The following is a 25,419-nucleotide window of genomic DNA, read 5'->3' as shown; positions in this document are numbered from 1 at the left end:
ATAGTCTAGTTCGAGTTCCGAATCGCAATGAGCCCACTCGTGTTTTTTGCTGATACTTTCATCGCATATAAATTTCTCTGATGTTTTTGTTTTATTCTTTCTGATTGCATATTAGTAATCATATCCTAATTTAATTTCCTTTCCCTTTCCTTTTCCCCTCTCTGTAGCATCTGTGTCCGTTTACAATCATTATTTTAAAAAGCTTTCCCTTAGTATACAATTGATGCTTCAAACGGAATCAATTGTTTTAATGACATTTCCGGCTTAATCATGGGTTTTCCCAGGAAGGCAGCCTCTCGTCCCTCCCGGACTCTATTGTTGCCAGATAAGTTGCTTTCTTAACACTTTTCTCAATTCAAATCAATGTAAAATATTCACATTTATCGCACAATCTGGCAACCTCTCGAGTGAAATAGAAAGAGGTGGAATCGCTGAAAGTCTGAATCCTTCGAAGTTTATATTAATGATTGTCTCCCAACCAATGGCTTTTTCTTGGCGCCAAAACGGTTATAATGGCTCTTTTGGCAACGGTTTACTCGCACGCTATCAAGATTGTAACACTAAAATTTCTAATTTTTGGTTTCAATGTTTCCAGAAGCATGCCCTAGTATCGTCAGAAAAGGTTTCAAGTCGATCGAGTCCTTGCGCCCCACGTAAAGTACCGGTTTTTGGCGCCAAAATGTTCAACATTACTATTTCAGAGGAGGTTACTCGCGTAGGGTGGCCCTCATTTTTGAATTATCGGAGTTTAAAGTGCGGAACCCTGCAAATGGTTTCATTTGATGAGAAAATAACGGGGAAAAAAATAAAAATTGAGAAAAAAATGTTTTAAAACGCGCCTCAAAGAGCCTAAAGTTCCGAGCGTGGCGTGCGAAGACGCGTTTTCTCGTCATTTCGCGAATTTTTTTCCTCCCTTTAAAATGTTCCTACGGCTTTGAATTTTTAGAGGTTGTACACTGTTTAGAGTACTTTACGAGAAAAATAATGAAATTTACATCGCTCAGTTTAAAATGCTATTTTATCCCCATCAAAGAGGCCATGTCGCGTCGTGCGATTTTGCCGATTTTCCCTTATAATCTCCTCGCAAGGCGTGTCTTTTTTCCACCTTTAAATTGTTGCTACGGTTTTGAAATTTTCTGAAGTGTCACATACTTTATAGTAAATTACGAATAAAGTAACAAAATTTACCTCGCTACTTTTAAAATGCTCCCTGTTCCCCTTCAAAGTGGCCACATCATGCGATTTCGTCGATGATTGTTCATAACATTCTCTCGGCACGGTTTGCCTGAACGAGATTAAATTTTTTGAAGAGTCAAAAGCAAAAATTCTTCAGTTTCTAGAAGTAGAGCGTCTACCGAGTCATTTAAACCAAAAATAAACAATTCTGTTCAGCTGCTGGAAAACAAGTCGATTTAAAGGTATTTCGAGGCTAACATGCAAATGAACGATGTAAAGGGAAAAAAATAGGGAGAAAAATAATGAAATTTACATCGCTCAGTTTAGAATGCTATTTTATACCCATCAAAGAGGCCATGTCGCGTCGTGCGATTTTGCCGATTTCCCCTTTATATCGTTCATTTGCCTGTTAGCCTTGAAATACCTTTAAATCGACTTGTTTTCCAGCAGCTGAACAGAATTGTTTATTTTTGGTTTAAATGACTCGGTAGACACTCTACTTCTAGAAACTGAAGAATTTTTGCTTTTGACTCTTCAAAAAATTTAATCTCGTTCAGGCAAACCGTGCCGAGAGAATGTTATGAACAATCATCGACGAAATCGCATGATGTGGCCACTTTGAAGGGGAACAGGGAGCATTTTAAAAGTAGCGAGGTAAATTTTGTTACTTTATTCGTAATTTACTATAAAGTATGTGACACTTCAGAAAATTTCAAAACCGTAGCAACAATTTAAAGGTGGAAAAAAGACACGCCTTGCGAGGAGATTATAAGGGAAAATCGGCAAAATCGCACGACGCGACATGGCCTCTTTGATGGGGATAAAATAGCATTTTAAACTGAGCGATGTAAATTTCATTATTTTTCTCGTAAAGTACTCTAAACAGTGTACAACCTCTAAAAATTCAAAGCCGTAGGAACATTTTAAAGGGAGGAAAAAAATTCGCGAAATGACGAGAAAACGCGTCTTCGCACGCCACGCTCGGAACTTTAGGCTCTTTGAGGCGCGTTTTAAAACATTTTTTTCTCAATTTTTATTTTTTTCCCCGTTATTTTCTCATCAAATGAAACCATTTGCAGGGTTCCGCACTTTAAACTCCGATAATTCAAAAATGAGGGCCACCCTACGCGAGTAACCTCCTCTGAAATAGTAATGTTGAACATTTTGGCGCCAAAAACCGGTACTTTACGTGGGGCGCAAGGACTCGATCGACTTGAAACCTTTTCTGACGATACTAGGGCATGCTTCTGGAAACATTGAAACCAAAAATTAGAAATTTTAGTGTTACAATCTTGATAGCGTGCGAGTAAACCGTTGCCAAAAGAGCCATTATAACCGTTTTGGCGCCAAGAAAAAGCCATTGGTTGGGAGACAATCATTAATATAAACTTCGAAGGATTCAGACTTTCAGCGATTCCACCTCTTTCTATTTCACTCGAGAGGTTGCCAGATTGTGCGATAAATGTGAATATTTTACATTGATTTGAATTGAGAAAAGTGTTAAGAAAGCAACTTATCTGGCAACAATAGAGTCCGGGAGGGACGAGAGGCTGCCTTCCTGGGAAAACCCATGATTAAGCCGGAAATGTCATTAAAACAATTGATTCCGTTTGAAGCATCAATTGTATACTAAGGGAAAGCTTTTTAAAATAATGATTGTAAACGGACACAGATGCTACAGAGAGGGGAAAAGGAAAGGGAAAGGAAATTAAATTAGGATATGATTACTAATATGCAATCAGAAAGAATAAAACAAAAACATCAGAGAAATTTATATGCGATGAAAGTATCAGCAAAAAACACGAGTGGGCTCATTGCGATTCGGAACTCGAACTAGACTATCGTTGAGCAGTTTTTAGATCCCTACGCCACCGATAATCTTCTTAAGAGGTAAAGATGAACTTTTGCTACTTCACCAAGTCAAATCGCTGAAGGTGATCCATGGATTGTCTTTTTCCGCCACCCGATAGGACGACGTCCCAGTCAAATGCGTTTTTAAAGAAATGATCGATCCCCATCATAGCTTCATCTCCACACATCTATTCATGTGCAAATGATGGCGCGCTCCGGCAACAAGGTTCTGTGACGAAATCATTTTTGCCTCCAGAGTCTCCAAAATGTATACATCTTAGTGATCAAATGTCCAATCATTGTCAATGATACTAGGGCATGCTTCTGGAAACATTGAAACCAAAAATTAAAAATTTTTTTGATACAATCTTGATAGCGTGCGAGTGAACCGTCGCCAAAAGAGCCATTATAACCGTTTTGGCGCCCAAAAAACCATTTTTTCGGTGGGACGCACCACGCGTGAAGGCTTGAAATTTGTTTTGGTAACAACTGGGTATATTACCTACATTTTAAGGCAAAAACAAAAAATGTATGTGTCCTCATTTTTTTTTAAAACCGCTATAATCTGAAAAGAATTGGAAATTGACGATTTTTACGAATTTTTTTAGCGGTCTAAATAAGGTACGATAAATTTGATTTTTTCTTCCAAGAATCTGACTGGTCTGATGTGTAATTGGTGAAATTTTGGTGCATTTTTATAGAAAATTGTGGCAGATATGAAATAAAACGTGATAATACCCCAAAATCCCCCGAAAAATGGGTTTTTTCGGGGCTGAAGGGGGGGGGGGGTGGTAGGGGTCAGGAGGGTAAAATTGCCCAAAACCATGTTTTCAGGACCTCCGGAAAAGGTTTAGACCATTAAATTCAAAATCCGCGAGGAGGGGCATTTTGGACCTTTCCCCTTTATCAGGGAAATGGCAGGGAGTTTCATTTTCTAAAGTCTGTGGCAACCAGTGTTCGAAACTCACAGGCGCCAAATGTGCCTGAAAAATCGGCCATGGCGCCTAAAAAATGGAGGCTCTGCGCCAACGTGGCCCCTAAAAATCTGGATTTCCACAGGAAGTCACATAAAGAAAGAAAAACAGATCTATTTGAATTGAAAAACTCAGAATTTTCAGCACTACAAGTGAAAGCTTGCTTTTTCTATTCTTTACGATTTCATTCTTAGTGCTTTTGTCTTCCCCAAGTTACAGCCACTTACTAGTTCTGTTACGAAAACATGTTGCGTCCAACTTTTCACTAAATGCGCCGTAATATATAGGCAAAAAGTTAATTTGGCCCCTAAAAAATCTTCAATGGCGCCTAAAAATCGGGCTTGATGCGCCACGTGGCTCCTAAAACTCAAAGGTAGGTTTCGAACACTGGTGGCAACCCTGGACTGATGGCTATGGCGTTATGTCAACATCTCTGTCTCCAATGTGCGAGATGCTCTACACCTAACTCTCATTCATTGGAATTGCAATAGTTAAAGAGAAGGGATATTATGTAGATCTATGACATCCTTCATTTCTTGATCCTCATTCTTTATATCCTGTAATGTGGTGGTATCATTTCTTTCAGATGCTACGCAACCGAAAGCAGCACCTGCTGCTGGCAAGGGCAAAGTTGTTGCCGTTATTGGTGCCGTCGTTGACGTCCAATTCGATGGAGACCTGCCTCCAATTCTAAATGCTCTTGAAGTCGCCAACAGATCACCTAAGCTTGTCCTGGAAGTTGCTCAGCATTTGGGTAAGTCGCTTGTATTCCCTTGAGCAAATGATCCCCTCTTATCTGAATGGGGTTGTTGCATGAATTGGGGCTTTGAGAATGAGAAAGATGTGGCCGTAGAACTTTTCGCGAGGAAAACACTGGTACCGTGAAAAAAGTTTAAAATTGAGCCCTGAAGCCTGGAAATGTTCGCTAAAGTTCCATCAAAAAGTTGAAAGTAGATGATTTTCATTGGCTGCTATGCAGTTGGTTAAAGTATGCGTCACACTGAATGGAAGTCCCACTTGGCAGCCATTATCCGCATCTTGATCGTGTGTTCATCCTGTGAAGGTAAGGCCAGGTCAAGCTTATCTCCAGCTCTGATTGGCTACGATTATGAGAGGAAGCTGCCACAAGAACCCGAGCAGGGCTGGCTGCTACGCATCGCCCTCCGCTCACCACCATATGGGTTCTTCGCTGCGTGTAAAAACGGGGAAAGGAGGGGTTTTAACTCACTTTTCGTCCCAGAAATCAGCTCAAAGAGCCAAAAGTAGGTCTGAAAACAATTCACCTTATCTTCAAGGGGCCCCCTCGAGAGGGCAACGGACCCCAACTTGGTAGTCAACAAGTTGGTGTGCGTTGCCCCCTCTAGGCCCCCCCGGAATTTTTTGAGGGAGGCTAAATAGTAGCTCGCTTTGACTTGAGAGAACATCCCCCAAGTTTCGAATCTTTACCGAAAGCAGGGAAAAATTCAGAGGGGTTGGAAGGTACTCTTGGATCACCCTTGAGTGTTCCAAGGTTAACGGAAACCTTCTGGTAATATTCTTTGGATTTTGAAATCACTTCTTTTCTGGTCAACTGTTTTTTTAACGCCTCCCCTACAGCTATGGCGCTCAAAATTAAAAAAAATAACAAATTACTTGCTTTATTTCAAATCTTGCCAACAATTTTGCTTTTCCTTTAACCGGATGCAGTTAGGCCTAAGTATTTTATAAACTCATTTTTAGACTAACAATCTAGCTATAAGTTCATAGTGATTTCTTAGCCATCTCAACTTAACTGTATGAAAGATAAGAATGGACATAATGCCGCAATCACACGCTGAATGTGGCTTGAATGTGGAAGTCATCGGCCCGATGCCTGAATTTTGCGCGTCATGCGCAAAATTCAGCAACGATTCTCAGCGACCATCGGACCAATTTTGAATTTGTTTGAACTGTTCGAGTAGATTTTATACACATCTGGATGAAAATAACTCGTCTCGAATTTGCTAAATTTCAGCCGTTGGGCAACGACTGTTGACTTCCACACTCAGCTGCTAAATTCAGCGTCTGATTGCGGCCTCAGTAGTATAAAGAAACAGGACCATTGAACAGAAATTCATGTGTTGGCTAATGGGCTAAGTGTCAACTTCAGATCGATGTGACATGTGTCCAATCTTCTCTTTCTCCAGTTCTAAATAACGACTTTTCTGTTCCCTCCAGTAAAAGTTCACAAGCAGACCCATTCAAATACAAATATGTCTGCCACAAGCATTGAAACATCTAATGTACTCTCTATAGTTAAGAAGGTGAACGATTTTATTGATATTCCTTTTGAAAGATCAGGAGAAAGTCATGTTACGATACAAAAATGTTAGTCTTCTGGAATGTGAGGGAATTTCTTGTGAAAGAGAAAGTAATTCCTCAGATCCAATAAATTGGCGGTTCTGAGATTGCATTATTTTTTGTTTTTATTTTTAGTGAATGAAGCACTTGTTGTGAGTCCTCTGTATCTCATGCTTCGGTTTTTTTTCCCCCTTTAGGAGAAAGTACTGTACGAACGATTGCTATGGATGGTACTGAGGGTTTGGTGAGAGGTCAGGAGGTTGCTGATACTGGTTACCCTATCAGGATTCCTGTCGGAGCCGAAACTCTCGGCAGAATTATCAATGTTATTGGTTAGTATGTAGCTTCCAAAACCCAGCCAAGGATTTTTATGTCCTGAATAAATTTTTTTCCTTCCTTCTTTCCTTCTCTCCTCCTCTAGTTGCTAACGCAGGGCTTTAAAATAAACAAATATCTTCACTACTACTTTCTTAGAAAAAGAGGATAATTGTTTTACAGAGAGTTCGTCAGCTTTGTTTTTCATAAGATCGATTGCTCCAGAATATTTGTCTTATCAACCATCAACTTACCAATTTAGATGTTCCTGTCAATGTACGAGTAATAATCAGTTCAAAATTATTTTTTACCTGAAATCCTTGAAAGGCTAGAGAAAAGTCTGCTCCAAAACCTTGGTTTATCAGGTGCAAGTTAGAGAATTTCAAAATGTTGGTGCAAGATACTTACGACCTGTCTCAAGCTTATTAGAAAACTAGGAAACGATACAATATATTCTTATTCTGTGACTGCGCGGTGAGTTGTAAGAAGCAATTTTTGCTGCAATAGTCCTTGGTCTCATACTTTTTCAATTTGAAGGATTGAGTGTGAAAAATTCCCCGTGCCCAGCATTTCTATGCTCTACATACTTGGAAAGCTGAGAAACTTTTGATTTACAAAGAAACTTGTCACCCTTAATCATGCATCGTGATATCTGTAGTTGAGTTCCAAAAAACGTTAACTATATTTTCACTGATTCAAGAAATGAGGGAAAAACCCTGCTGTGGTTTCATTGCGTGTTACGTATTTTGTGATTCTAAAACCTTGTATCTTGAGCCTGGTGTTAGGTCTGGTAACCAATTTTTGCAAACGTATAGAGCCCCTACTATATATTAAGAATGCAAGGAACTCAATTTTTCTCAAATTGTTGGTTACATATCTCTGGCTTTAACCAACTCTATTTCTAACTCTACATACAGGGGCTGAGGGCCTGAATTAAAAAAAAAATGAAGTTCCAGCTGTAAAAGAGAATACTTGAAAAGTTGCCACTTGAGCTCGACAACTCTTAACATTTACTTCCATATCTTGATTTTTCTCAGGTGAACCCATTGATGAAAGGGGCCCCATTCCAACAGACAAAGTAGCTCCCATCCATGCTGAGGCGCCAGAATTTGTAGAAATGAGTGTCGAGCAAGAAATTTTAGTAACTGGTATCAAAGTTGTAGATTTACTTGCTCCGTATGCCAAGGGAGGAAAAATTGGTAAGTAGTCTGCTTAGAAGACTTCAAATTCATTCCCCATGCTTGATAATCTTCCCATTAAGCAAGCACTTAGTTCCTCCATGCAATTTGTCACTCTCAATTTTAAGAAAATTCAGTTAACTTTGACTAATGAGACTGTGTCAAACTTTTCTTTAAATTGTATTGAAATGGATGCTCACATTCAATGCAATGCATCTAGGTCTCGTTAATATGCAGTAAAGTCTCGATATAACGCTTGTCAGCAAACTAGCTAAAATCGTCATAGTGAATGTCATCATTTTGTCAAAGCATGCGCAGATACGCGAACCTTGTTGTTCCAAGTCAACTCCCAGGATTTTTACAGGGTGATGCAACCTACTGAGTGTGCATGCTGCCGTTCTGTAGCTAGTTGCTGAATCGAGGGATTTTAACGATCTGACCAGTTGAGTCTCTAGAAACTCAGACCCAGAGAGCAAAATCAGCAGTCAGGCCACAGGCAAGCTCTAACTCGAGGTGCTGGTCTGCCACTCTAATTTTTGGCAGTCTCGAACCTCTAGCCAGATACCCCGTGTTGACTGACCCCCAGTGTCAGACCATGAAGTCGAGTTCCTTAGTCAACAAATCAAGAAACTAAAGCTCAAGGGTGCCTGAAGGCAGACAGGGGTCAACACGCTCACCAAGATGGGGCTGTTACTTTTTAACTTTTTATCCTTTTGAAAATGGACTTAGCACAAAAGCGGCAAAATGGTTTAAAAACAAAGCCTGAATTTTCCTGAAATTTTTTGTCAACGTTTGGACCCTCCAGTTTGACATTTAAGTCAAAATTAGCGGAAAATTTAGGTTTCTGACAATAACATGGCAACAATGGCAAATACGACAAAAGAGCATGCGATCAAAGGTGTCAAAAATTAAAGAGCCTTGCACAAAAAGGGCTAAAATTCGCCCGTTTTCGGGCCCTCGAAATTGGGGTCGGTGTGAGGTATTTTTTCATCTATAGGGTGACCCTTTACACATAATAAAATTTCAGATTGAGTATACGCACCGTTTTTGAAATATGGGGGGGCAAAGTCCCCGATTTTTACTCATATTTGCAGGTATTTTATAGTCGAACTTCGGCTGCTACAAGGTACCGGATGTAGATATTAAAGCGCGGTTTGTGGTGATTTGTCAAGCTATTTCTGGATTATTTTTTCACATCTTTTACAAACCCGCAAATGGTTTTTCGGGGGGGGGGGGGGGGAGCTTTATTCATACTATCATGACCGTTCGTATACGTCTTACTGGCATTAATTGCTTCGCTTGACTCCTCTCCACACCGTAATCATGATGGTATTTTCTGTTAGGAATCTTTCTTCTTCTTTATATTTGACCAATTCTAATGTTGTCTCCCCCTTTTTCCCTTTTTAACCCCCCCCCCCCCCCAATTCTAAACACTCCCTCTCAAGTGTATATTCCTGTGCGGCAGATATGAAGGTGTTATTTGTGGGGAATTATTTTCTGTCTTTATGGTTGATAAACTTTGACCCCACCTATTTCCTCCTTCCCCCCTTTACCCCTGTTTCACCCCCCCCCCATTTCCACCGTACCTTACTCGAAGTTGTCTGCTCCCTCTGCAGCAGAAATGAGGATGTTTCCGGTAACTATTACACTATCCGATAACTATTATACTCTCACAAAAAAAAGTATTCAAGCATGTAAAAAAGAGAAAAGAGGGGGGGGGCAGTGGAAAGAGGGAATAAGGTAGGAAATATGAACTAGTGAGGGGGGATGGGAAAGAGAAAAAAGGGTGGGGGGTGTCTCCATTGTATTGAGTTTAAAAAAGTAAAAAATTTTCCGCTGGAAACATCCTCATTTCTGCTGCGGAGGGAGCAGACAACTTCGAGTAAGGTACGGTGGAAATTGGGGGGGGGGGTGAAACAGGGGTAAAGGGGGGAAGGAGGAAATAGGTGGGGTCAAAGTTTATCAACCATAAAGACAGAAAAATAATTCCCCACAAATAACACCTTCATATCTGCCGCACAGGAATATACACTTGAGAGGGAGTGTTTAGAATTGGGGGGGGGGAGGTTAAAAAGGGAGAAAGGGGGAGACAACATTAGAATTGGTCAAATATAAAGAAGAAGAAAGATTCCTAACAGAAAATACCATCATGATCACGGCGTGGAGAGGAGTCGAGAACGAAGCAATTAATGCCAGTAAGACGTATACGAACGGTCATGATAATATGAATAAAGCTCCCCCCCCCCCCCCGAAAAACCATTTGCGGGTTTGTAAAAGATGTGAAAAAATAATCCAGAAATAGCTTGACAAATCACCGCAAACCGCGCTTCAATATCTACATCCGGTACCTTGTAGCAGCCGAAGTTCGACTATAAAATACCTGCAAATATGAGTAAAAATCGGGGACTTTGCCCCCCCATATTTCAAAAACGGTGGGTATACTCAATCTGAAATTTTATTATGTGTAAAGGGTCACCCTATAGATGAAAAAAAACCTCACACCGACCCCAATTTCGTGGGCCCAAAAACGGGCGAATTTGTGCATGGCTCTTTCCAACATCGAAGTTTCTCGATGTACTTTCTCTCAGCGCAGCCGTTTTACGGTAAGATTCGTAAACCCTTATTTTCCGGAAATTCGGTACCAATTCTCGTTCAGTCCAGGAAAAATACGGGAGAAAAAGGAACAACTCGGAACGAATTGCATGACAGACTTTTCCTACAAGAATATCATCATCAGATTGGCCTGAATAACACATAACATACAAATTGTTTTTCTCTGCTCCATCTCAGAATACCCCTTTACTTAAATCCCTGAAACTCAAAAAGGCTGACGTGTATTGATTATCAAGCATCAAGATAATTTAAAATGTGCATTTCGTGTTGTGTGAGGTGTCATTTCCTGTGTAGTTTGGGTCGCAAATTTCAAATATAGTGTAAAAAAAGCCCTTGGTCAAAAGGGATGCACCGAATCCAGGATGGTAGCCAACTTTGAACGACAGGATGGAAACTTTTAAAGTTTGATTAATGTAATACATTTTAAAGTGAAAGTAAGGTAACGATTTCTGTGTAATATTGGTCAAGCAGTTTGACGAGATGTTCAAGATTTATTTTTCTTCTGTAAGACCTTATATACGACCCAATGAATGATGCCTAGTCAGGAGGGTCGCGCAAAACTGATAATTCAGGCGGAATCTGAATGTTACAAGGGTTTAAGATGGTTCAATGATTTTAGTGAATTAAGATAATTTTGGTCGTAAATTTTAAATTTAAAGTAGAAAATGCTCTATAATCGTATATTGGTTCTTGAGTACAAGATAAGTTTTTGAGTTCAAAATTTGAAAGACAGAATAGAAAATTTTTAAGTGTGATTGTAAAAAATCTTTGTAAGGGGTCTAGCAGTTTTATTAGGTGTTCGCAATTAATTATACTCCTCATTAAAACCCGAAATTGAGGATGGTGACTATCTTTCAAGGAGCTGCTAATAAAAGGACATTATAAATAATCGTACAATTCCAAGAGAAACTGCTGTATAAGTGATCTTTACTATGGAGTTATTGCTAAAAGAAAAGAATGCGAAAATGTAAACAATAATTCATACCACTGGATGTTCCTTAGTATATTTTTTTTTTTTATTTTTTCTTGAAGAAAGAAGCCGTCAACTTATGATTTAAGAGATTGATATTTTTAATTTCATTTTGCCAGAATTGTAATGCCATAATTAATGATTCAATCTCTCCATCTGATTTGCTTCCCAGCCACAATTATAATTTTAGGCATCATAATATTAAAAACATCAAAATCTCATTAAAGGTGTCCGAAAGCAACATCAAATTTGCATCAATTCAATTTCTCATTTCGCTGCCATTAAGACTAAAACTCCTGTTCAGAGATGCAGGTTCCGTATCATTCATGTTTGAGCTCAAACAGCCCCTACTTCGAGTAGCTTTTTATAGTATTGATGAGCTACTGCTGAAAGAATATACCTCATGCTAATTTGTTGTTTTGTTGTTATTGTAATATTTTCATTTGTTATTGACCTGTATAACGGCTGTAATTCCAGCTTCTATGTACGAGAATTTTTAAAATAAAAATAAAAAATAAATAATTCTCATTTGACCTGATATGCTTTATTCACATTTCGAATAAAAAGAAATCTTGGTTCTTGAGGGGAATAAAAAGATTTTAAGTGCGGATATTATGCAGAAATCTGTACCTTATTTGCAAAGATGTAATAAAAGCATATTTTAAAATAAGACGTTTTAATGCTAAATGGAACTATGATGCACGCCAACACCATTCAGATAGTTCCTTTTAGCATGTATACCTCCGGTTACTAGTTCCTTTTAGCATATATATCACTGGTTAATAGTTCCTCCTAGCATATACGAGGTCTGTTAGATTAGAAACCGGATTTTGGTCATAATTACCCCACAATGCGTCCAAATTACGTTTTCTTGAGCTCTTCTGATAGCTGGAAATATACTGAAGAATGCTACGTTTACAGATTTTGTTTATTTTGATCGGTGTTTATTCTGTGTCATCTTGATTACGAGTAAGTCAGGTGCGTTTTGCGATTTTCATCATGCGATCACTGATAGAACAAAGATTCAACATTAAATTTTGTTTTAAACTCGGTATACCTTGTACCAAAACTTTTGATATACGCTAAGTAAAGTTTACCATGATCATTGTATGAGATGTTCCCACTGTTTTGAATGAGTTAAATAATTCAAAACTGGTCAGGAGTTCGTCAAAGAGGAGGAGCATGGGAATCAACCCTCAACGGCAACTGACATTTGTCACGTGGAAGAAATGCGGGCAAAAGTGCTCGAAAACGGTCGTTTCGAGCTTGTTGAATAGAGTAATATTTCTGAAGGCTCTGTACATACAATTTTGATAGAATATGTAGACACGCGCATCGAGTTTCAGGTACACTTGCCCCTTGATTGTCGTCCGTTGAACGAAAATCCAACCAAATGTCAATTTCCCTTTAGCTGCTTGAACGTTCTAACAGTGATCCTACATTTTTGGATAGGATAATTTTCGGTGACAATATTTTAGTGCACGGCTACGATATGGAGACAAAACTCCAATCGTCGTTGTGGGTTGAAAAATGTGGTGCAAGACCGAAAAAAGAGAGACAAGTTCGGTGAAACATAAAAATCGCAAAACACCCTTGAGGTTGCCTTACTTCAAGCCACATACCAACGAAGCTCATTAGGATTTTTCAAACTTGTGAACGTAGCGTTTTTAAGTATATTTCCAGCTATCAAAAAAGCTCAAGAAAACCTAATTTGGACGCATTGTGGGCTAGTTATGACCAAAATCCGGTTTCTAATCTAACAGACCTCGTATACCTCCAGTTAACACCATTGCCTTTTACAGGCAGTCATCGTGAATTTGGGATGCCCTGTTTGACCATTCATTTTCAACTTAATTTTTTACTTCTTATTTCACCCAAATTACACAGAGGATAATACTTCACTTCACTCATTGCGTCATTATTGAACTAATTTACGTCCTCCTACCCTTCACACTTAACAGTCTTTTTGAGTTTTGGGCAGCCCGATTAACCAGGCGGTATTCATCACATCATACTTGAAATCTACGACCAAAATTATGATGAAGGTACTAAAGTATGTATCTCGGTGTGACGTTGCAGACTTTCTGGAATTTTCAAAAATGGCAAACGATATGCTATGTTTGGTAACTACGCCGTCGATATTCTAATATGAACTGACATCTCACTTGACTTACCACCCGAATGAGTGCTACTAGAACAAAGTATCAAGGGGGGGGAATGTAAGGGAATATAGGACAAACATCTTCTATACTATAAGCTCTGAGACCTCCTAATTTTGCATAACTGGTGACGCTCAGTTCCAGCGTTTTACCTGGCCGATTTTCATGATTTTTGCGGTGATCGACGGGCAATTGTCTTTAGATGAGTCCGCTTTATTCAGATTTTCAAAATATGACCCAGTTTTTTTTTTTTACATTACGTGGTTAAGTTGCGAAGTCTCCCATTTAAACAACGAAAATTTACATTTTTTGTCATAGGCGTTTGAGCGTTCTACTGGGGTTTCCATGGTTTTTGCGGGTATCGACAGGTGATAGACCCTAGATGAGCCCGCTCTAATCAGATTTAGGAAAAAGGACTCAGGTTTTTTTACAATCATGTTATAAAAGTGAGCGAATTTACAGAATGCTCCGCAACTGCTGCTGCTATGCGCAGACGGTTGCGCAGTGGCCGAGGAGATTGCACAGTGGCTACGTAGCCTGCCCATTCCCTCTACTGTATGATCACAAGATTCACCCAATGCAGTTCAAATAGGTTGGTGGCCGAGTCGTCCAAGGCGTCATGTGCACGCCTGTGCCGATCCGCGAGGTTCGAGTTCCGACTTGAGCATTTCTTATTACAACCTGTAAATCATCTTACTTTGTTTTACTGCAATGATTCATTAATCAATCATTGCGAAACGCACGCATCCTGTTGACTTCAAATTTTTTCTTCTTTTTTATCAAAAAAAAAAATCGTTTCATCCTTATAAGGATAATATACCTCATATGTTATTTTTTTAGGGGGAAAATAAAACCAACATTGATAAGAAGCTGAAAAAGAAAGACGCGAAGATAAAAATGGGAAACGAAAGAAAATTAAAAGAAAAATATATAAATGGATACATAAAAAAACTGAAAATAAAGAAAAATTAGACATCATCGATAGTCTATAAGGCTCTTACTTCTTCTGTCATGAAAGTTCAGCTGAGATCTATTAAACAAATTTTATCATTAAAACATGAATTTTATTAAGTAAAGCAGCAGCGACAAAATAGGGTTGCGTAGCGTCCAGGTGGCTTAGCCCCCCCAATATACCCTGGCGTTTAAAGTTGGCTGCCATCCTGGATTTGGTGCATCCCTTTTGACCAAGGGCTTTTTTTACACCATATTTGAAATTTGCGACCCAAACTACACAGGAAATGACACCTCACACCACCTCGATATTCACATTTTAAATTATCTTGATGCTTGACAATCAATACACGACCGCCTTTTTGAGTTTCAGGGATTTAAGTAAAGGGGTATTCTGAGATGGAGCAGAGAAAAACATTTTGTATGTTATGTGTTATTCAGGCCAATGATGATATTCTTGTAGGAAAAGTCTGTCACGCAATTCGTTCCGAGGTATCCCTCTTTCCTATGTATTTTTCCTGGACTGAACGAGAATTGGTAACAAAGAGCTTGATGCAAAAACGGCTTTTTTCGCCCCCCCTCTGGAAGTTCTTCAGACTTTGTCTATTGATTACTCATACTTGAGCGCTTCTTTTCCCAAATTTTCAGACCCCCAAAAAATTTTGGGGGGGAGCTAGGGGGGGTGGAAGTCAAAACCTGTGAACCTCGATATCTCTTGAACAAAGAAAGATATCGAGGTCCGGTTTGGACGAAAAATCGTCTAAAATTGCATACTTTAAGATTCTAACGGTCGAAATCCCGATATCACGTTTTTAAGTCAACATATGTGCTTTTTTCCAGTTTTTAGGTCTAGAAAATTTCTTTTAAACAAAAAATTTACAAAGATCTCAATTTTTTATTTGAACCAAAACCAGTTTTTTAAATTGTTCGTCTTTTTCCGCATCCAACGAGTGGTCCATTAAGCTGGGGAACCAAACGGTTCCGGAGTTATGATCGATTGAAGTTTTCGCTCAACGCGCGCCGACCGATTTTCGCGTGCAAAAAAGTCGGATTTGACTGTTATTAGATCAGATTGAATGTTCAAACTGAGCAAAATGCTTTATTAGGGACTCTTGAGGGTCGCTGAGTTCAGAAATTACCGATACTTCCAAAAAATTCACGTTTTTTAAATTGCAGCTTCGGACAGGACCACTGAGCGGCCGGTCGGCGCTCAGTGGGCCTCTAAAATAGCGCTGTGGAGCTGTAATTTTAAAAACGTAAATTATTTGGAAGTATCTGTAATTCCTGAACTCAGCGACCCTCAAGAGTCCCTAATAAAGCATTTTGCTCAGTTTGAACATTCAATCTGATCTAATAACAGTCAAATCCGACTTTTTTGCACGCGAAAATCGGTCGGTGCGCGTTGAGCGAAAACTTCAATCGATCATAACTCCGGAACCGTTTGGTTCCCCAGCTTAATGGACCACTCGTTGGATGCGGAAAAAGACGAACAATTTAAAAAACTGGTTTTGGTTCAAATAAAAAATTGAGATCTTTGTAAATTTTTTGTTTAAAAGAAATTTTCTAGACCTAAAAACTGGAAAAAAGCACATATGTTGACTTAAAAACGTGATATCGGGATTTCGACCGTTAGAATCTTAAAGTATGCAATTTTAGACGATTTTTCGTCCAAACCGGACCTCGATATCTTTCTTTGTTCAAGAGATATCGAGGTTCACAGGTTTTGACTTCCACCCCCCCTAGCTCCCCCCCAAAATTTTTTGGGGGTCTGAAAATTTGGGAAAAGAAGCGCTCAAGTATGAGTAATCAATAGACAAAGTCTGAAGAACTTCCAGAGGGGGGGCGAAAAAAGCCATTTTTGCATCAAGCTCTTTCAGGATAATAAGGTTTTTCGAATCTTACAGTATAACGGTTGCTCTGAGAGAAAAACCGATAAGAAAGTTATTTTGTCAAAGTTATCGGAAGTTGATTTCCAACAACTGGAGTCCTTAGCAATTTTGTCGTATTTGCCATTGTTGCCATATTATTGTCAAAAACCTGAATTTTCTGCAAATTTGAGTTTCACATCAAACTAGGGGGTCCAAATGTTGACGAAAAAATTCAAAAAAATTCAGCCGCAGTTTTTATACCATTTTGCCACTTTGGTGCTATGCCCATTTTCAAAAGGAAAAAAAAAGTAAACAAAACCTCCACCCCCCCAAAAAAAAAAAAAAATATCAATGTTCCTCAGAGATACTTGAAGGGCATTAGAACAATCAAAATATAGCCTTAGCTGTCAATTTGAGTGATTACTCGGCATTTAAGTCTCACACGGCCACAAGTTGAAGTTGTAGGTATGCAGGTCGGCGCTGTTGGCTCTTCTCCAATTTTGAGTGTAATCCCAAAATCTTTAAGGAACTTTTCAAAATGGTAATGTGTTTCTTGGCGGCCCTTGCATGCGCATCGGTTTGGGGTTGCTCTTCGATTTATTTACACATTACATATTTTTCCAGGAAAACATTGGGAGAGCATAGTAACAAATAAGGTTTTCTTTTGCTTTAATTCATTAATTTATGTCATTGAAGTTTCATACGGTTATTGGCGGTCAATGTGAGTAAAAAAGGGGGGGGGAATGTACGTAAAATATGGGGGGGGGGATAGTGATCGGAACTGCTTGATTTATAAATGCGGATGAAGAATTAAAAATAAAATGTTACGTGATCATGCGGAAAATATTAAGTAAATATCTCGTTAGGGGATTGAACATGGGACGTCTCTGTCATGGAACCAGCACCTGTGCAGTAGGGCCCCGGACTCTATTGAAAGCATGAAAAGCGTCAAAGCGGTACAAGAGGCTGCTTGAGTGTTACCACGCGCCGCACGACCAAATCACACGCCGAAAACGCAACTTTTGGGAATTTTTTACGCCCTTCCTATTGCGCATTCGGGAAAACGGCTCAAATTGACCTCTAGAATTGGTCTACAGAGTCTGTAAAAAAAATTCAGTTCAGTAAGTTCCCCTTGTTAGTCCAAAGATCTTTCAGGAACTGTATGAGCCTTGCCAAGTTACGCCCCTCTTTTTGGATACCAGTTTGTCAACGGGACAAGGCTCAAATGAAAGCTTATGATAAGGCAAACTTCCAGGCAAAGTTTCAACTTTAAGCCGACTGCACACACAGCAAGTAGGGACCTGCAAGTGGCTCATCGGTTACATCGATGAGCGTGCAAACTGCGCAGCCCGCGCAGTTTGCACGATCAACACTCAACATAGCGGCACCGATGTGCCACATGCAGTCACTTGCACGTCCCCACTTGCCTGTGTGTGCAGTCGGCTTAAAGTGACACCTCGTTTTGGCTATACAGCGTTGCCAAACTCTCAGTTTTTATGTGTTAAAATGAATATATTCTGGACTAATAGTCCAGTGAATCATAGTTAAACAGATATTTCATCAGTCTACAGGCTGAACTCTACTCAGAGATCGTATTGAAACGCAATCAAAGGCCATCGTGAAATTTCCGAAGCTGTGTTGCCAATTTTTTGCTTCTTTTTCCTTTTATAATATAAGATAAGGGTATTCTCGAGATTTCTGGCGGAAAATGTAGCTTTCAGGGCTACAACTTTGACAAGTATGGGCTTAAACCTTACCATACGATAGTAAATGATCGCTTCTTGCGGAGAAAATCGTAAATCAAAAGCAATGTTGCCAAGTTTACTTTAATCTCGTACATAAATTAAAGATATTCCCAAGTGAATGCTCTGAAAACGTAATTTTCAAGGCATTTCTACCATTCTGATGGCTGAAAATCACTATGGCTTGGTACGCAATCACTTTTCAAGGTCTCCTCCGCGCGAGATTAACAACGGACTCAAAAATATGAAAATTCGGTAACAATGTTAAAAAAATCCCATTTTTGGCATTAAGGACAAATAAATGCCTTACCATAAGACTTTCTTGCCTCTTAGAACAGAGAAAACCACAGAAATCACGTTTTACTTTTATAAATTGGAGCTTTAAAATATCTTAATTTTATCGCAAAAATGCTATATACTAGCAAACATTGGCTTTAAAATTCGACCTCTCCTATGAAAACCAATCCCCTAGTGCTGTAAGGTAATATTTTGCTTATACTGTAAGGTGACAGGACCTATAAGTACAATATCCGCGCGAAAAGCTTAAAAACATTGATGTATCAGCGGAAAATAAATGTACACAATTTGGCAACGTTGCTTTAAAAATTTCATTTTTGCCTTAATTAGTAATCATGTACAATGTCATGGTAATATTCAGTCATCAGAAAGCCTTGAAAATTAAGTTTTCCGAGCATTCACTTGAGAATATCTTTAATTTTTTTATGAAATTAAAGTAAACTTGGCAACATTGCTTTTGATTTACGATTTTCTCCGCAAGAAGCGATCATTTACTATCGTATGGTAATGTTTAAGCCCATACTCGTAAAAGTTGTAGCCCGTAAAGCTACGTTTTTCGCCAGAAATCTCGAGAATACCCTCATCTTATATTATAAAAGGAAAAAGAAGCTAAAAATTGGCAACACTGCTTCGGAAATTTCACGATGGCCTTTGATTGCGTTTCTATACGATCTCAGAGTAGAGTTCAGCCTGTAAACCGATGAACTGTCTGTTTAACTATGATTCACTGGACTATTAGTCCAGAATATCTTTATTTTAGCACATAAAAACTGAGAGTTTGGCACCGCTGTACAGCCCAAACGAGGTGTCACTTTGAGTTGAAACTTTGCCTGGAAGTTTGCCTTACTATAAGCTTTCATTTGAGCATTGTCCCGTTGACTAAGTCGGGTATTCAAAAAGGGGCGAAGAAACACTCCTTTTTTGGCGAGGCTCTTAATGACCCAGGTGGTGCTTGATGCCGTTTACAAAGAATGGCATCTTTTCAAAATATGCAAGGCATTTTTAAATATGCAGGGCATTTCTTCACAATATGCAAGGCATTTTTTCAAAATATTCAGTCCTTCAAAGTGAGCTGTGAGCCTCCCATGTGAATTTAATAAAAATCCTGTTTTGCCCTTAGCCCTTCTAAATTTTAGCATACCCCACAATCACTTGATTTGCGTAGAAACGGTCTTCTATGCAGAGGGAAGTATGCAAAATCGGCGAAATTTCCCCCCACTTGGACTTTGACCAATTCTCAATGTGTTATTCTTTAACGACTGTTCTTTCCCCAAACTCGCACAGTTTCAGCTTGAAGCAAGTTTCACGCAAGTAAAATTGGAAAAAACCCTAACTACAGGCCAAAAATGGCAACAATGGACTGCGAGGCCCCTCAAAATTCATCGGAGGCCTTTTCTAAGGCCAGAAACGGAAGTAAGCCAAAAATACTTAGGAATGACCTCGTGAAGCTTAAGGGAGGGAGTGTGCAGACGACTTCGAGCGGCACGCGGAGCATAAACTGTGATAGCTCGCATCTCGTGTACTACTGGTTTCCCTGGGAGGTGTAATATATCAAAGAAAACGTACGACGAACAAAATGAATAGCTTTTTGTTCAAATCGAGAATCCGGCATTTGACGATGTACCATGGTTGAAAAATAATTGACCCCTAAGAAAGTGTGGAAAATGGCATCATTGCAATCTTAAATTACCAAAATGATCCAAATGGATACATATTTCTATTTTGAAGAATTTTAGCTCAAACCACACCTCAATATCTTTTTTCGTTCAGAAGATATGGAACTCAATGGCTTCAACTTGGCAACGCTGCCACACGAAAAGAAATTCATTTCAGGCCTTGAAATTTTGGTTAAAGGCGTATCCTATAGTAAGGTATAACATGTTGAAAATTGGTCAAAATCCAGGAGGGGGGAAATTTTGCCGATTTTGCATACACCCCTTTTGAATGAGATTGAACCAATAGATTTTGAGGTATGGCTGTAAACAGGTTTAAGGGACGCCGGACAGACGGACGGACACATTTTCTGAAGTACGGTTATTTTGACTCCAGGCTCCTTTCAACGTCTAGAAATGATGAAATATCAAATTTTTTCTTTTTTTCTTGGATGATGACAATACTTCCTCTACCCGTGAGGATACGAGAAAGTAAAAATAGCCAAACCCGCTCCACCCTATTTTTAAGCCAAATTCGGCGGCCAAACGGTGCCCTTGCGAAGAGCCTCGCCAAAAAGTGGTGTTTTTTCGCCCCTTTTTTTTTTATACCCGAGTTGGTCAACCGGACGGTGCTCAAATGAAAGCCTATGGTAAGGCAAACTTCCATGCAAAGTTTCAACTTGAAGTGACCCCTGGTTTAGGCTGTACAGCCTTGCCAATTTTCCCGTATCATGTGCTAAAATCAAGGATATTGGACTATTAGTCCGGTGCATAAGTAGACTAGTACACCCAAGTTGGTCAACGGGACAAAGCTCAAACGAAAGCTCATGGTAAGGCAAACTTCCAGGAAAAGTTTCAACTTGAAGTGAAACCTCGTTTAGGCTGTACAGCGTTGCCAATTTTCCATTTTTATGCGCTAAACTCACGAAATACTGAATCGTCATGGTTCAACAGACTATTATACCCGAGTTGGTCAACGAGACAAGGCTCAAACGAAAGCTTATGGTAAGGCAAACTTCTGGGAAAAGTTTCAACTTGAAGTGAAACCTCGTTTAGGCTGTACAGCGTCGCCAATTTTCCCGTTTCATGTGCTAAAATCAAGGATATTGGACTATTAGTCCGGTGCATAAGTAGACTAGTACACCCAAGTTGGTCAACGGGACAAAGCTCAAACGAAAGCTCATGGTAAGGCAAACTTCCAGGAAAAGTTTCAACTTGAAGTGAAACCTCGTTTAGGCTGTATAGCGTTGCCAATTTTCCATTTTTATGCGCTAACCTCACGAAATACTGAATCATCATGGTTCAACAGACTATTATACCCGAGTTGGTCATCGAGACAAGGCTCAAACGAAAGCTTATGGTAAGGCAAACTTCCGGGAAAAGTTTCAACTTGAAGTGAAACCTCGTTTAGGCTGTACAGCGTCGCCAATTTTCCCGTTTCATGTGCTAAAATCAAGGATATTGGACTATTAGTCCGGTGCATAAGTAGACTAGTACACCCAAGTTGGTCAACGGGACAAAGCTCAAACGAAAGCTCATGGTAAGGCAAACTTCCAGGAAAAGTTTCAACTTGAAGTGAAACCTCGTTTAGGCTGTATAGCGTTGCCAATTTTCCATTTTTATGCGCTAAACTCACGAAATACTGAATCATCATGGTTCAACAGACTATTATACCCGAGTTGGTCATCGAGACAAGGCTCAAACGAAAGCTTATGGTAAGGCAAACTTCCGGGAAAAGTTTCAACTTGAAGTGAAACCTCGTTTAGGCTGTACAGCGTCGCCAATTTTTCATTTTTATGCGCTGTACTCACGAAATACTGAATCATCATGGTTCAACAGACTATTATACCCGAGTTGGTCAACGAGACAAGGCTCAAACGAAAGCTCATGGTAAGGCAAACTTCCAGGAAAAGTTTCAACTTGAAGTAAAACCTCGTTTAGGCTGTACAGCGTCGCCAATTTTTCATTTTTATGCGCTGTACTCACGAAATACTGAATCATCATGGTTCAACAGACTATTATACCCGAGTTGGTCAACGAGACAAGGCTCAAACGAAAGCTTATGGTAAGGCAAACTTCCGGGAAAAGTTTCAACTTGAAGTGAAACCTCGTTTAGGCTGTACAGCGTTGCCAATTTTCCATTTTTATGTGCCAAAATGAAGGAATTCGGGACTAATAGTCCAATGCATCATAATTAAACAGACTAGTGCATCGGTCTACGAGCTGAATACTACCCTGAGATCGAATAGAAGGGTAACTAAAGGCCATCGTGAACTTTTTGAAGCAGTGTTGCCAATTTATTATTAATTTTTTTAACATAAAATTAGGGTTTTTCCGAGATTTTTGGCGGAAAACGTACCTTCATGGGCTACAACTTTGATGAGTATGGGCTAAACATTACGACTCGATAGTAAATGAACGCTACAGACGGAGAAAATTGAATTCCGAACGCAATGTTGCCAAGTATATTTTAATTTCTTACAAAAATTAAAGATTTTCTCACGTGAATGCCTCGATAAACGTAATTTCCAAGGCATTCATGTCATTCTGATGACTGAATATCACCATGGCATAGTACATGATTTCTGTTCAAGGCCAAAATGGAAAGTTCAGAGTAACGTGGCCAAATTGTGTGCATTTATTTTACGACGAGAAGCCGATATTTTTGAGCTTTCCGTGCGAATAACCGTGCTTTCAGGTTCCTTCACCATACAAGGTAGGCAAACTTTTACCATTCAATAATATCGGATTGATTTTTAATAGCGAAGACGAATTTTTAAGTCTTTATTACCATTTTAAGGCATTTTTGCGATAAAATGATGAGTTTTTCAGCTCCAATTTGAAGATATTTTTGAGAGGCAAAACGTGATTTTAGTGGTTTTCTCTTTTTGGGAGGCGTCTCGTCGTAAAATAAATGCACACAATTTGGCCACGTTACTCTGAACTTTCCATTTTGGCCTTGAACAGAAATCATGTACTATGCCATGGTGATATTCAGTCATCAGAATGACATGAATGCCTTGGAAATTACGTTTATCGAGGCATTCACGTGAGAAAATCTTTAATTTTTGTAAGAAATTAAAATGTACTTGGCAACATTGCGTTCGGAATTCAATTTTCTCCGTCTGTAGCGTTCATTTACTATCGAGTCGTAATGTTTAGCCCATACTCATCAAAGTTGTAGCCCATGAAGGTACGTTTTCCGCCAAAAATCTCGGAAAAACCCTAATTTTATGTTAAAAAAATTAATAATAAATTGGCAACACTGCTTCAAAAAGTTCACGATGGCCTTTAGTTACCCTTCTATTCGATCTCAGGGTAGTATTCAGCTCGTAGACCGATGCACTAGTCTGTTTAATTATGATGCATTGGACTATTAGTCCTGAATTCCTTCATTTTGGCACATAAAAATGGAAAATTGGCAACGCTGTACAGCCTAAACGAGGTTTCACTTCAAGTTGAAACTTTTCCCGGAAGTTTGCCTTACCATAAGCTTTCGTTTGAGCCTTGTCTCGTTGACCAACTCGGGTATAATAGTCTGTTGAACCATGATGATTCAGTATTTCGTGAGTACAGCGCATAAAAATGAAAAATTGGCGACGCTGTACAGCCTAAACGAGGTTTCACTTCAAGTTGAAACTTTTCCTGGAAGTTTGCCTTACCATGAGCTTTCGTTTGAGCCCTGTCCCGTTGACCTACTTGGGTGTACTAGTCTACTTATGCACCGGACTAATAGTCCAATATCGTTGATTTTAGCACATGAAACGGGAAAATTGGCAACGCTGTACAGCCTAAACCAGGGGTCACTTCAAGTTGAAACTTTGCATGGAAGTTTGCCTTACCATAGGCTTTCATTTGAGCACTGTCCGGTTGACCAACTCGGGTATAAAAAGAAGGGGCGAAACTTGGCGAGGCTCTTTGACCCAGACTCTCTCTGGAGAGTCTACCTGCTATGAGCCTGCCTACGGACTCGTTTAGAGGGTGAACTTAATGGGCAGAGACGATATCGGTACGCGCGAAGGGTAGACTTGGACTAGAGGGTGCACACCCAGACTCGGACTGGAAATCGCTCGTGCAATAATTTCGCCTGCTGACCCGCCTCCCAATCCTTCTCTAAATCTGATATGGGCGTTTGTAAAGGGGAAGCCATAAAAAACTTGAATATTTGAATCCATGAAATCACTGGACTCGTTTCATTGTGTTTTTGCAGGTCTATTCGGTGGCGCTGGTGTTGGAAAAACTGTACTGATTATGGAACTAATTAACAACATTGCCAAAGCCCATGGAGGTTACTCAGTCTTTGCTGGTGTCGGAGAACGGACCCGTGAAGGGAATGACTTATATCATGAAATGATTGAAACAGGTGTCATTTCTTTGAAGGATAAGTCATCCAAGGTACATCTTTGTACTACTTTTAAAATCTGAGTTGGGTTTATTCATTCTGAAAAGATTCCCATAGAATCAAATCTTAGGAGTCAGTTAATGTTTGTGAGTCAGGAAGAACCGACTGCACAAGTATTCAATATGATTATTAAATGATAATCCGGTAATTCTTTTGTGATCATATAGGAAAAGCCGTCACAAATTCTTCAGGTTTGCAACAAAAAATTTCAAACACTGAATTATCAAAAATTCATTTTTGATCCTCAGAAGTATAGAATATTCTTATTTTTCAGTTCCCGAAATTTTCCTTTTCCCTGATAGACGCATACGTGTATGCAATCGTATGGAGTATGCTCTCTAGAACAAACATGTGTTCGTCTTCAAGTGGGCGCAATTTCTATGTCCAGGTGTCTACCGTCAGAGAAATTCAGATAATATCATCAGGAAAACTTCAGGAATCCCTGTCATGAATAAGGAAATTCCGAGTGCGTTAAGCATTCTCTAACTTAATGCAGTTTAGTACTTGCAAAAGTGAAATTTGGATCAATTCACTAAATATGTTGTATGGCCTAAATCCGACCAGTGTTAATTCATTTGCGCAAAAAATCAGAAAATTACATTCAAAATATAAGGAAAAATCAGAAAAATCCTTAATAAAATTTCAGTTGACACCCTGTAAATTCTTTGTGGCTCATGCCAAGATGAAGGTCAAGTCTGTGTTTGCATTCCCATCTTCATCCTTCGGACTCTTCAGGGTTGTGTGGAATGAACATTCAGCTAAGAAATTGTCAGTTGCAATGAAGTTGGGTCCAGATGGTCATCAAGGCTTCAGAAGCACAAGAGAGCAGAAGCAAGCAAGTTTTGGTGAAAGTCAAAATTTGAGGACTCATCTTACTCCTTCCCTCGCAAGATTCGGACTGCCTGTAATTCTGAGAGTCTGATTTCAGTTGCCATCGGCAACAGCAGCAATG

The 25,419-nt window shown here is 39.4% G+C and overlaps 1 protein-coding gene across 1 annotated transcript in view; it reads left to right on the top strand.

The window, feature by feature from the left end:
- ATPsynbeta (ATP synthase, beta subunit) overlaps nt 1-25,419 on the top strand; it is a 60,008-nt gene that overhangs the window by 10,510 nt on the left and 24,079 nt on the right. Inside the window, exons 2-5 of the mRNA XM_019056382.2 lie at nt 4,588-4,755; nt 6,518-6,652; nt 7,673-7,834; nt 24,276-24,460. Of these exons, the coding sequence (XP_018911927.1) occupies nt 4,588-4,755; nt 6,518-6,652; nt 7,673-7,834; nt 24,276-24,460 (650 nt within the window). The remainder of the gene's footprint in view (nt 1-4,587; nt 4,756-6,517; nt 6,653-7,672; nt 7,835-24,275; nt 24,461-25,419) is intronic.

The sequence above is a fragment of the Bemisia tabaci genome, chromosome 1, assembly GCF_918797505.1.
Source record: "Bemisia tabaci chromosome 1, PGI_BMITA_v3".
In the NCBI taxonomy this organism is placed as follows: domain Eukaryota; kingdom Metazoa; phylum Arthropoda; class Insecta; order Hemiptera; family Aleyrodidae; genus Bemisia; species Bemisia tabaci.
Note: the sequence above shows the minus strand (reverse complement) of the source record. Positions and strands in the feature narration are given on the sequence as shown.